Source organism: Castor canadensis, chromosome 5, assembly GCF_047511655.1.
Source record: "Castor canadensis chromosome 5, mCasCan1.hap1v2, whole genome shotgun sequence".
Classification (NCBI taxonomy): Eukaryota; Metazoa; Chordata; class Mammalia; order Rodentia; family Castoridae; genus Castor; species Castor canadensis.
The window spans coordinates 12,767,947-12,781,507 of record NC_133390.1 but is presented as its reverse complement, the minus strand read 5'-3'; the positions used below and the strand labels follow the sequence as shown (position 1 = coordinate 12,781,507).

Here is a 13,561-nt window from a genome sequence, read left to right as displayed (position 1 = left end):
AGAAGCTCAGAATCAAAGAGAAGAAAAATGAAAGATACTGTTCCCCAACCTTTCCACTATCAATTCTCCAGAGGTGTTGGGAACAGCCAAGACTTTAACCAAACAGGGAAAGGAGATAGAGCTCATTTCATTTCAGTACCAAGTGGCAGAACACCTCCGTTGAGACCTGGATTACACACACAGTATTTCAGCTCATTCATAGATGAGCTACATAAGGGTTAGGGAAGTAACCAAGCCTCAACTAAGTGTAAGAACCAGCAACACTGTCATATTTCTTCCCCACACATACAGGATGTTGCATACAAATTGCATTTCTAGGCTCTAGGCTAACAAGAGAAAGAAATCAACACAGCCCTGTCTTTAAAGGACTATTCTCCAAGACAAGCTTTGAAACTTCACAATTTTTTATGTAATAAGATAAAGAACAGAAAGACCTGTCAAAGTTTAAGCACAAATAGAATAACAAATAATAGTAATAATTCCCCAAACAGAAATGAAGGCAGAGAAATAGCTTGTCAAGATTACTATAGCATCTTTGAATGTTTACACTACAGTAAACAACCCAAGCAAAAGTTTATTCCTATTAGACTACAATACTTATGTCACTATATATTAATTATTAATTTTATTTATTAGAGCTGATTAACCATTTAAATCAAAAGGAGAAGGCATCTATATCCTCATGTTTTTATTGAAAACAGAAAGCCAAAGAATAAAAAAACAAAAAAATTTTTTAAAAAGATTCAGCCTCCAAAGAACTTTGGACATTCCAAGTCATATGTGAAGTGAAATAATAAATGAGTTATGTAAACCAGAGCTTTGAAAAGGCTAGAGTTCCCCTAGTGATTTGTTTTTTTAAATAAACCAGAGCATTTTGGAAATTCAAAGTATTTTTTTTTCAAAAAGGGAACCTGGAACAAACCTATAGCAAAAACCATTTCTCACGTTAGTGAGAAATTAATGTGAGTCATATAAAACATTTCTTTGATACAGGGATCCTTGAAGTAGAGGCAGCAAAGGGAGAAATTGAAAATACTGTATCTATTCAGAAATCTTCTGTACATTTTGCCTCTGAACAAACATCAGTGAAATGAGAAAACTATTTTGCACTGACAAGAGACCAATGACCACATTCTCCACAAGACACTAAAGACTCCCTACTATCTGCTCCTGGCATGTGCACCTCATATGTCTTTATTTTCTATAAAATTCTTCTGCTTCTGTTTCTCCTTGAGCAATTCTAAAGAGAAAATATAGAGATATGTTTTTGGACATAACAGATAAGAACAAAGTTCTCATTTTGGTATCCAGTTCTCACTTTCTAATAAAGGGCAAAAGGAGTTAGCATCTCCACACTCCACTCATTCATATGGTTTGGTTAATCAGCACATGGATCCCAAGGAAAACCAAGCAAGAAGTCAGGCTCTGAGCATTCAAATAAACCAATGCTTCTGAGATTCTTTCTAAGTCCCTCCTGCCAAGATTTACTAAACTACAGACGTGTCATTGACTAAGCGCATGTCTGGGGTCTACTGATTGGCTCAAGTGAGCAAGGACAGGTTAAGTCTGGCGCTACCCCTTGGATGCAATGAATCTTGGGGCCTGAAAATTGACTGCCCTTCTTTACGCCTTCTCCCATCATCCCAACTCATCATGAAGCAATCTTTCAAAGGCTTCTACTCTGGTCTGATTAAGTAAAGCCTCTGAGCCTCTGATTAACTCTGAACTTGCTACCTGCTGTTCATCTGCTGCTCCCTTCACTGTACAACTCTCTGAACTATCTTGCTTCTGAGAGGTCTTTCATTTCCTCCATAGAAGTTATTCTGTAAGCCCCTAAAAATCAGAGGTAAATATGGATAATAACTCACTCCATCAAATCTCACAGCACTTACTTTACCATATAGTCCTTATTTCACTGTGCACTCTGAATAAATGTAAGATAATTCCTGGCTCATTCATGGAGCACAATGATTAAGCCCATCCTCTAGGGTCAGAAAAAAAAAAATCAGACCCTGACCAACAAAGGTTGCCTCATGAAAAATAAAAACCCTTGCAAATAAAGAACTCTGTTGAGACATACATTTGCAATGCCAACTAATGTAAGTTTATTGAGAAATATACAGTGAGACAAGCTCCCTTTTTCAGAGATACAAAAGCAGAAGCCAGGAAAAACAGCAGCAAGGTCAAGACACGTCAAAAAGCATCAGGACTGGGCTGTGGGTGGTAAAGCCTCTGGTAACATGGAGAGGCTTACACAGCACCAGGGATCAACCCTTAAAATTATCTTAGTGCTGGCAAGAAAAATTTTAGAGTGCCAAAGGCAGCTTGTGCACGGCTAGCAGCCAGCAATCAGGCAGTCCATAGGGGTCAGCAATGAAGAGATTCGAGCAGCATGCTGGAAGATCCTGGAAACACAGCAGGCAGGACCTGGAGTCTTGATTCACTCACTGGCTACACACCTAGCAAGTTCTTCGGCAGGTGGACACGCAGGATTGCTGGTATGTCCTGGAGATCCCACAGGCTGGTTGGTAGATAGTAGATATTCCTCCCACTGGCTGGCAGACAGCAGAGATGCCGCCCACTGGTTGGCAGGTGCTGGAAATGCCTCCCAGGGACTGACAGCCACTGGAGACAAAGGTGAGTGGCCGGCTGCAGGGAGTTGAGCAGGGATTGGAGACACAGGTAGTTTGTCGAGAGCAAGTTACCTGGGCAGGACTGGAGATGCAAGATGTTCTCTGGTAACACGTTGGCTGGCAAACAGTGGGCTCGCAGCAGGCCTCCTGACAGTGGTCCAGGAGCCAAGAGCTAGTTTGGAAGGAACTGGGCAAATAGATGCCACTCAGGCAGTCGGCATCACGAGTGGAAGCAGTGGTAACTGGGGCCATGGGGACAGTGCATCGTCCTCCAATTGGTCTGGAAGAACAATTTCTTGTGGAGCAGTTGAAGGACATGATGCCAGGTAGAGAGCTACAGGTGTCTTGCTGAAGTTAGCTCCTGAATTGTGAATGTCCCTTTGTGCTTCTGAGCTTTTATATATCCCTACTAGTGGGTGGGGCTCCCTCCCTGGTCTCCCTGGCTTCTTTGGCTCACACCAGCTTGCCTTAGAACATCTTGAGAATCTACAGGTTAATTGTCTCTCGAGAAGCCTTCCCCCTCGTAAAGAAAGTTTAGTAGTTTGGTAACTACATCATAAGTGTTCTGCACTGTACTTAGTCCAGATTAAGAAGGCTGATGGACAGCTTCAAAGCTATTGGTCATCCCTGCCCACATTTCGTCCCTCATTCATCTTGCTTCCATCCAGTGAGTGTCAACCTGTCTGCAACACCAAACATGCCGCTGTCCTGCCATCACACACTCTCTCCCTTCGGACCAGGACTGATCATAAGCCCACACCCTGTTTGGGTTGTCATTGACACTTAATATGTTTTAAACATAACTTAATCAGTCACTCTTCCACAGCTAACGGAGCTTTTAACAGGGAAGGTGCCTCTTTGAATCTGCTTCAAGGTAATAATGGCAAGACCTACCAAGAAATCACAACATAAAGACTTGTACACAAAGTAGAATCTGGATCTGAAAATTAATCAGCCGGCCAAAGTGAGAAACCCACAAGAAGGTTAGAAGGCAGTGTAACCCACCCTTCACATTTGAGCAGTGAGGCAAATTATATGCCAATTAACTACAAGCACATTTGTAGCCAAGAACCTTTGTAAATAAATTGGATAAGCTTTATTCCTAAAATTTTTAATCTACTAACAATGGATAACAGTGATTCATGGCCCCCATTAATATGCCAGAGAGACAGGCTTAGTTAATTTTTAAATTATTATAATGTTAATTTGAAAGAGTATAGTGTCTTTCTCCCAATTTGCTCAGTATATTCAAAACGTATTTATTTTCACACAAGTACTTATAGATAGGATGCATTTTAATCATGGACAAACTAAAGACTGTCCAAGGTCATTGTCTCTATCACAGATAAGGGTAGGCAAGAGTGGGAAGGAACAGACACTTAATCAGTGCTTGGTAATGAACGCATACGTGAAGAGTTTTCTATAATATCTAATTATTCCTTTTATGCTTGGACAAACTATAAGAATATTATTCTCCTTTGTGTCATCTCACTACAATACAGTCAGCTCTGAACACAAAAATTACTGCTCCTTTTGGTCCACCTATAAGCAGGTGAACCAACTGCTTTGACCATGGCAAAATAAATCACTTCAACATAGCTTGAGTGGTCAGTGACATTTCTACCTCAAAACAGCTGTAAGATCTGACTCATTTTGTAAACTGGCTTACATGGGGTACAATAATGGATTTGCATATATTTGAGGGTTACAGGTAGGCTATGTTTTAAATATCCACAAAGCAAACAGTTTAATGTCGGAGCTCATCAGAAGGCCCCTTGAAAAAGCATCATTCATCTAATTGGAGGCTGATGACGCACTCAAACATGAGGATGCTGTGCTTCAGGCTATGTTAGAATTCCCAGGACAGCCCTCAGTGACTCCAAAAGTGTTCTCAGGAACAGGGTGAAATTAACGAGATGACTACTTTCCACCATGTTGTGACTACGTTCTTCCCACCACTAAGAATGTCCCAGTTGGTGTTTGAAGGTCAAAGTGCCTGGTCACAGGGCCTGGCTTGCTTGCTTTAAAATGGATGAGTAGTTTACAGGCTTCTACCAGCTGAGGATTTGCAGGCTATGATGGAAGAGAATTCAATAATGCAAATGTCAAAGTGGAGTCAGTAGTAGAGTTACACAGCAGAATCTTTGGTACCCATAGCAGACATTCGTGAGTCATTACTCTGTCCAAGTTCATCTTTCCCACTGAAAGTTGGAAATCACAAATAAAGGGGTCCTAGAAGATACCTTCCATCAGTTTCAGGAGGAAAGGAGATGAATGGTTTTTGAGCACAGGACTCCTGTCCAGGTACTGAGGCTTTATGTAGCCCGAGTCCTTCCAGCATCTCTACAGAGGAGGTATCATGTTTTATGGAAGAGATCAAGTTTGGGGAGGTGGAATGGCATTTAAGTCATGCAGTTTACATTTGACTAAGTTAAGATTCAAATAAAACAAAGTCCTTGAGCTTCCAACTCACTATAGCACTATTTAAACATGCCCTGATGCCTTCATTAAAGTATGAGCAAGAATTTATTTTTAAAAGAATCAATCAATGTTTCATCGATGCCATTGTAAAGCTATAGTCTTCATCTCTTTTTCCAAGTTTACCAATTGATTACCAACAAAAGTAAAATAGTAAGCACTTCTGTCTTTATACTTCTTAGGTTTTTATTTTCATTTTATATGCAATTTAACAATGTTTACTTTATTAGAATAAAGAACAAGGTTACAAAGCAAGAAGAACAGAGAACTCTCAATAGCTTGAAACTATAATCTGGATTTATAATTATTTATAACGACTATGTATGTAGCAAGTTTTCAGAAAATAGCCAAGTAGTGAATTGATTTTTTTCAGTCCTATCCATTTTCCACAGAACCTCCAAAAGAAACTATTGATTTGGTTGACATTGTGACTAAAAGAAGACTACTGAGATCTTACATTAAAATGATTTCAGAGTTTGTAAATCATGTTTTTTGGAAAGGTCTTGCTACTAAGCCTGAAAAATCAATTCACCTCTGTTCATCTCTGAAACACTGTCGAGGGTAGAGTCACGAAAACTACTTAATACTTACAAAACTTGCATGCATTTTTCTTTTCAGATGCAAGAATTTAGACTTTATTTGAACTCACTGTGCATTGTAAAAGTAAAGAAAATTTTGGGGAAGAAGTGCTTCCCCAAAAGTTTCATGTGCTGAAGGCTTGGTCTCCAGTGCAATGTTCAAAGGTGGGGCTTTTGGGAAGTGATTAGATCACAAAGACTCTGATCTAATCAATGAATTAAGACACTGATGGATTTATAATTGAATGGACCTACCTACAATAGGGTTATTTAAACATTAAACATTAAGGTGTAAGGCAAGATTTTATTTTTAAAAGAATCAATCAGTGTTTCCTTGATGACATTGTAAAGGTTATAGTGTTCATCTCTTTGGGAAGCGGTGAAAACAGTGGAAAATGGGGCCTGGTTGAAGGAAGTGGGTCATTGGAGATGTGCCCTTGAAGGGCTGTCTCATCCACAGCCACCTCCTCTTCCTGTCACTCTCTGCTCCTCGGCTTCCATGACATAAGCAGCCTGTTCCTCCATGCATTCCTGAGCCATGTTATTCTGCCTCCTCACAGGCCTGACACCAATGGAGCCAGCCCACCATAGCCTGAAACTTCTGAAACCATGAGCCAAAATAAATCTATCCTCAATTAAGTTGTTTTTCAGCTATTTGGTCATAAGGAAGAAAAAGTAACATATCTACTGAAAATCATATGAAGTCTGAAGCAACTCTTTACAATTCAAAATCGACAATGTTGTTAAATGAAATTAATAAATCATCCTTCCATTGGAATTAAAAGAAAATTTTATGTAGCCAACCACTGCTTTCATTACATAGTTACGTGTGATATGAAACTCAACTCAGCAAAAAGACTCATGAAGATTATTCTTTTGTCTGCAGAGCATGAATTGAGGGGAAAGTGTGATGAAAAAAGATGAGGAGAGATCAGATCACTGGTGGGTAATTTGCTCACATTCGTATAGAACAATCTAAGTCTTATACAATAATTAGCACAGGCAGGAAATGAGCGATTCTTTCACTCAAAACTGAATCATAGCAATCACTTGCAAGGCCAAGCATTTGGAAATAAAATGAGTTAAGCAGGTGTGTGAGGCTGAAGGTTTGATATACAGGGAGGATATTTTTCATCATAAAGTTGGCAATAATATTGACTAACACCAGTTCAGAGAAAACTGTTTAGGCTCATCAAATGGAGAAATAGCAAACTTATAGAAGATTTAAGAAATAATAAAATGAGATTTGGTTGCTCTGTACTTTTTCAGAAGGCTCATACTCTCAAATTGATGCTGCTCATTATCTCTTGAGAAATAGAAAAAGAAAATTCAAAATTTTAAGTACAGACATAATGGTAGTCACAAAAACTACTTCTTGCCTGAGTTGCTCTGTTTTTTTTTTTTAATTTCCTGCAGACTGTAGGTTGAATCCTCAGAATCCTTATTAACCAAGGCATTATAAATCCCTGAAACTTTTAGTGCTTTATACCACAAAAGTAATCTGAAATTCATTTCCAAATTCTTTTCAAAAAGCACCAATCATAAGAATAGTTGAATCACTTGGGCTGAGGGAACTACAGGGCAGAAAGCAGAAGGTGAAAGAAGCAAGAAAAGACTAGCAAAACCGTTGCTGCTTTTAGAACTTTAAAATAGCAATTACCAGAAACATGACTTCTGTAAAAAATAAACTCTCAGAGGATAGTGTCAAGGCTGGGAAATCTTAAATTGAACCATTCTTTCTCTCCATGCTTGTTTTCAAATTTGTGTAGTTTTTCATGTGTGCCTTTATTCCAGATCAAAAGCAAAATATTGAAAAATTTGTGGGTTTAGAGTGAACTACATTGAGACAGCTAACATTTCTTTTGGCTAACACTATTGTTTTTGCTCTTTAAAAAACATTCCTACTATAATACAGGTCATACATGCATAGTACTACCAAGATAATAAAATAATATCTGTGCAGCCAATATCAAAATTTGAATATTTTGCCATAATTGTTTAATAGGTTTAAAGTTATAAATCACAGCAGAAGTACTCAAAGTCCAGAATTTTCCCCCAATGATGCCTTCCCATCGTTAATTATACTCGATTTTGTGTTTCTCACTTGTAGGATATTTTTAAGCTACTCTTACATGTCTGAAATTATTTCACATATTTTATTTTTTTTTTAATTTTTATTGTTTTATTATTCATATGTGCATACAATGCTTGGGTCATTTCTCCCCCCTGCCCCCACCCCCTCCCTTACCACCCACTCCACCCCCTCCCTCGCCCCCCCACCCCCTCAATACCCAGCAGAAGCTATTTTGCCCTTATCTCTAATTTTGTTGTTGAGAGAGTATAAGCCATAATAGGAAGGAACAAGGGTTTTTGCTAGTTGAGATAAGGATAGCTATACAGGGAGTTGACTCACATTAATTTCCTGTGCATGTGTGTTACCTTCTAGGTTAATTCTTTTTGATCTCACCTTTTCTCTAGTTCCTGTTCCCCTTTTCCTATTGGCCTCAGTTGCTTTTAAGGTATCTGCTTTAGTTTCTCTGCGTTAAGGGCAACAAATGCTAGCTAGTTTTTTAGGTGTCTTACCTATCCTCACCCCTCCCTTGTGTGCTCTCGCTTTTATCATGTGCTCAAAGTCCAATCCCCTGTTGTGTTTGCCCTTGATCTAATGTCCGCATATGAGGGAGAACATACGATTTTTGGTCTTTTGGGCCAGGCTAACCTCACTCAGAATGATGTTCTCCAATTCCATCCATTGACCAGCGAATGATAACATTTCGTTCTTCTTCATGGCTGCATAAAATTCCATTGTGTATAGATACCACATTTTCTTAATCCATTCGTCAGTGCTGGGGCATCTTGGTAGTTTCCATAACTTGGCTATTGTGAATAGTGCTGCAATAAACATGGGTGTGCAGGTGCCTCTGGAGTAACCTGTGTCACAGTCTTTTGGGTATATCCCCAAGAGTATTTCACATATTTTAAATTGGATTTACATTGTATCAGTGGTCTGTACCAGTTTTCAGTTTGTTTTTACCTTTTCTTTGGCTGAACATTTATTTTGAAATACATCCTGGATATACATGCAATTCTTTTTGTTCATGTTAACTTATGCATTATATTCCATTCTGTGACTATACCACAATGTGTAACGGTAGTATTAGTAGTCTCACAGTATAGCTATCCTTATCTCAACTAGCAAAAACCCTTGGTCCTTCCTATTATTGCTTATACTCTGTCTTCAACAAAATTAGAGATAAGGGCAAAATAGTTTCTGTCAGGTAGCAAGGGGGTGGGGGGGAGAGGGAGGGGGTGAGGGAGGGGAGAAGGGGGCAGGGAGAAGGGGGGAGAAATGACCCAAACATTGTATGCACATATGAATAAAAGAAATTTTAAAAAGAAAATAGATTACTTTTGACTTTAGATTACCTTTTTTATTAAAATACTGTATAACAACGCACACACAAAAAAGTATTGTCAAATAAAGTGAATAGAATCCCACTAGAAGGCTCCAGTCTGAGCCTTCCAAGTGTCTAGAAATGAATCTGTTTATGTATAGTGCCTGAGAGAGAAGGCGCCAACTTACTAACAATTTATCATCCTTCCTTGATTGAGAATTATTCTAGTAAGGAACCTAGAAGATGCATAGAAATAGGAAAAGTAGAAAGGTCTTCTCTTCAGACACATAGCTGAGCTGTGTTTATGTCCTTACAACTCAATCCTTCCTGGTCTGATCTGCCTGTCCAGGGGAATAGGAGTGAAACTTTAGGCCAACATTATCTCAAGTTGATAATTAAACAACCAGAGCTGGGTGTGAATTCCTTTAGTGCAATTATCTCATCTGATTGAATGAAGGGTTGGAAGAAATTAACTCTCAAAGAGGGCTCTGCAGGGTATCAGCCATTCTTGTGCACTGCTTCAGTTGTCTCATCCCATCTCTCGTTGCAGTACCCTTGCACAAGCTTAAGCCAGCTTTCTGTTGGTGCAACCAAGTGCTGCCTTCACTTTGGGGCCATGCTTTCTGCTTCCTGCTGGGCCTTCTCTGGTGCCTTGGCAAGGGATGTCCTTGCTAATTTGTTCTACACTTGTGTATGTACTGTCCAGAAATAAGGCCATGCTTCAGCAACAAAGAATGCAATCCGGAAGAGAGGTGCTGCCACCTTTCCTCCTCCAGGAAGACAGCTCTGAAATTCATTTCCAAAAGTCCCAAGGGATTGAACACAAGTTGCTCTTAATGGTAGCCTCCTTGATGGCACTTCCTTGTGGGGGCTTTTCCTGCTGTGTTTCCCTCCCCTTACACTGAATCCCCAGTATAATCCCCTCCAAAAAAACAAAAACTATCTCAAACCCTACTTTAAGGGAAACTTCCTTTGAAAGGGCACTAAATTCCAACACCTATATTTGAAAAAATTATCAATGATAGCAGGACTTTATTTACTTTTTTAATAGTTTACTGACTGAAGTTAATAGTTCCTTTTCTTTTTATTATTTTTTTATTATATTCATATGTGAATACAATGTTTGGGTCATTTCTCCCCCCTTCCCTTATCCTCCCCCCTCCCCCCTCACTCCCTCCCTTACCCCCCCAACCCCTTGCTACCAAGCAGAAACTATTTTGCCCTTATCTCTAGTTTTGTTAAAGAGAGAGTATAAGCAATAATAGGAAGGAACAAGGGTTTTTGCTAGTTGAGATAAGGATAGCTATACAGGGAGTTGACTCGCATTGATTTCCTGTGCATGTGTGTTACCTTCTAAGTTAATTCTTTCTAATCTTTTCTCTAGTTCCTGGTCCCCTTCTCCTATTGGCCTCAGTTGCATTAAAGTATCTGCTTTAGTTTCTCTGCGTTGAGGGCAACAAATGCTATCTAGTTTTTTAGGTGTCTTATCTATCCTCACCCCTCCCTTGTGTGCTCTTGCTTTTATCATGTGCTCATAGTCCAATCCCCTTGTTGTGTTTGCCCTTGATCTAATGTCCACATATGAGGGAGAACATACGATTTCTGGTCTTTTGGGCCAGGCTAACCTCACTCAGAATAATGTTCTCCACTTCCATCCATTTACCGATAGGAGGACTTTAATTCCTAACTCAGAGTCCATAAACGTATATACATGTCTTTCTCTATGCAATCCAAGGAAAGAGCTTGTGTACAATCTGAGCATCAAGCAAGTAATATTTGTATTTTCAGAGCCATTCTGAAATGATCAATAAGAAGCTGCAAAAGCCTTTATACAAAGCCATATTATAGACAGATTAAAAACTTCTTCCAAGTAATGAGAATCAGACTGTTTTGTTTTTTTTCCCTTAACATAGGTGAGTACCTAAATGCTGCCATCTCAAATACTAAAGGGTTGGAAGACCTTATTGTTGTTTTTCTGTTGTCACAGTTGTTCTCCAAAATTTAAGGATGCTTTTTGCCAAAGTGAGATGTACACCAACTATGAAATGGAAGAACAAATTAGGTAGTAAATGGACAAATCCAAAAAGCATATATTTATTTCTGGCTTTTTAATTTAATTTTAAAAAAGGACTAAGCTATCTGAACCATAATTTCATGGATATTATTACACAGAATGAGGCTTAAGCAAAATTTCTTCTAAAAAGGGAGTTGATACAAATATAATAAGTTAATATAACATAAATATTATAAAATATGAATAATAGGTTGATACAAAAAATGGAAAAATTATCAGAACAAAAATCGTAGTGGTGATTTGATAAATATTTTAATTGTTCAATAAGATGGCTTAATATATATTTAAATAATAAATCTTAAGTGGTTGAGTACATTTTTTAATTTTTCTAAATTTTATTGTATTATTGTCGTATGGGGGTACATTGTGACATTTACAAAGTGCTTAGGAAATACCTTAGATAAATTCATGCCCTCCATCATTCTCCTTTATTCCCCTTCACCTTCTTAGAATAGCTTCATCTCACTCTAATGCAGAGAATGTGACGACTTTACATCCCTCACACATGCGCACATACTCCAAGCACCCTCTTCCCTCCTCTGTTCATCAGTTACTTTATAACAAATTATCCTCAAAACTTAGTAGCATAAAATAACCCATGGTCCCTGTGGAGATTTGAACAGAACACAGCAGTTTTATCTCTGTCTCAGGATGAATAAAGACAACAGGGAAGTCGGGGTTATGGTTATCTGAAGGCTCCTTCAGTCACTTATATGGAAGCTGATGTAGTCAGTTGTCAGTTGGGGTACCTATCCACCTGGCCAGGACTTCAACAAGGCAATTGATTCCAAGAGTAAGAACCCCAAAAACAGAAGAGTTAGACACAAACTATGTCATTTTTTTCTAACCTCCATTCAGAAGCCATACAACATCACTTTGCCACACTCTGTATGTCAAGGTATCACCAGACCCAAGGGAAAGTGATACATATCTTTTGGGCGGGGAAATGTTAAAGTTCTGGATGAGATCATGGTTCTGAAAATACTGGTTTTTGCCTAAAATTAAAATTACTATTATTCTCTAAGTTGCTGGGATGCTAAGACTGAGACTTCCTGAGATGAGCTTTGTTTACCCCTAGAAAACCTGAATTTCAAGTTCCAATATTGGAAATATTCAGAGAAGACAGAGCACTCAGTGTCCAGAACTATGAGGGGATTCTTACAGGAAATACAGACACCACTGGGAAGACCTGAATAGCTCCTTTGACTTGGGATACCAGTCAATTCCCTGTAGGCCTGTGTCCCTGATACAATAAATTTGTCCAGAGAAGACAATTCATAGCACTTTTAGGGGGCTTAGGGCACTCAATAGTAATCTCTTCCTCTGGCTTGGTTTCTTAAACACTATGAAGCTCCTTGAAGAATATATGTGCTCACAGCCTTCTATATCAGATAAAGTGGTAGAGAGCCTGGGTGCTCCCAAAAGGTACTTAAAACTTTAAGAATTTCACCAATCTGGAAAGATCAGTCCCTTGAAGACTACACAGATTTACATTTTAAATTGTTTTGTATTTTTTTGTTGATTAAAAATCAGGAAGGTAGAATTTATACTAGTGAATTGTTCCCAATTCTTAGTCTGTCTTCCGTTTTCTATATTAAATTTGCATTCTAAGAAGTAGCTATCTTAGAATTTCTCTCACAGTTACTGAACTTACATTTTTTAGGATGAGGGGCAAAGCAAACATAAACATCTTTGTTGGGATAAAGTGTCTTTCCCTGCATGTTACTTGGCCATAGCTAAAGAGGGTCACAGCTCATGACAAAGGGTCAGTTGTTTAGTCCTCATTCTTCCTATCACAGTTGTCTTTAGTAAAGAACTATTAAATGAACCTGAAGACATTAATTGCCTTGGCTAAATAACAAAAGAAATAAAGGTTGATTAAGTGACCCTTCAGAAAAAGAATGAACTTTATTCTTATAGAATGAACTTCATTGCTCAACTTCAGTATCCTTTTCTTCCCATTGTCATCAACACAGCCACCAACTTTTCTGTCCTTACCCAGAAGCCCACAACAACATTTGATTCTGAAGATTTTAGATTTAGATATTATTCTAAGAGATATACAAAAAAAAATCTAATGTGATAAACAATATTTGACATAGGAAGAAAGACTGAAAAATAACCAAGTAGATCCAAAAGGAATTTGCAGCCTGAATGATTATATTATGTATCACATAATTAACAAAGAATGTAATACTTGCAAATTTAACACTGCCCTGGATTTGGAGATAGGATTCAAAAGATGAAAATGGATTGAAATTTACAAGAATCAAGACGAAATGAGAGAAGTAAAGTGAAATAACCAACTTTTGAAGAAAGGGCTTCCAAAAAGGTCATTGGTACTTGAGTGTGTTTTTCCATATCTCAACACCCAGCAAAAGCATAATGTTTTTATAGAGCCTG

General features: G+C 38.4%; 1 protein-coding gene across 1 annotated transcript; it reads right to left on the bottom strand.

Moving 5' to 3' along the window:
• Positions 1–2,081: 2,081 nt before the first annotated feature.
• On the bottom strand, positions 2,082–3,015 carry Krtap11-1 (keratin associated protein 11-1). The gene has a single exon (XM_020188065.2). The coding sequence runs from the start codon at positions 2,949–2,951 to the stop codon at positions 2,460–2,462; it is 492 nt and encodes a 163-aa protein (XP_020043654.1). The 5' UTR covers positions 2,952–3,015; the 3' UTR covers positions 2,082–2,459.
• Positions 3,016–13,561: the final 10,546 nt, after the last annotated feature.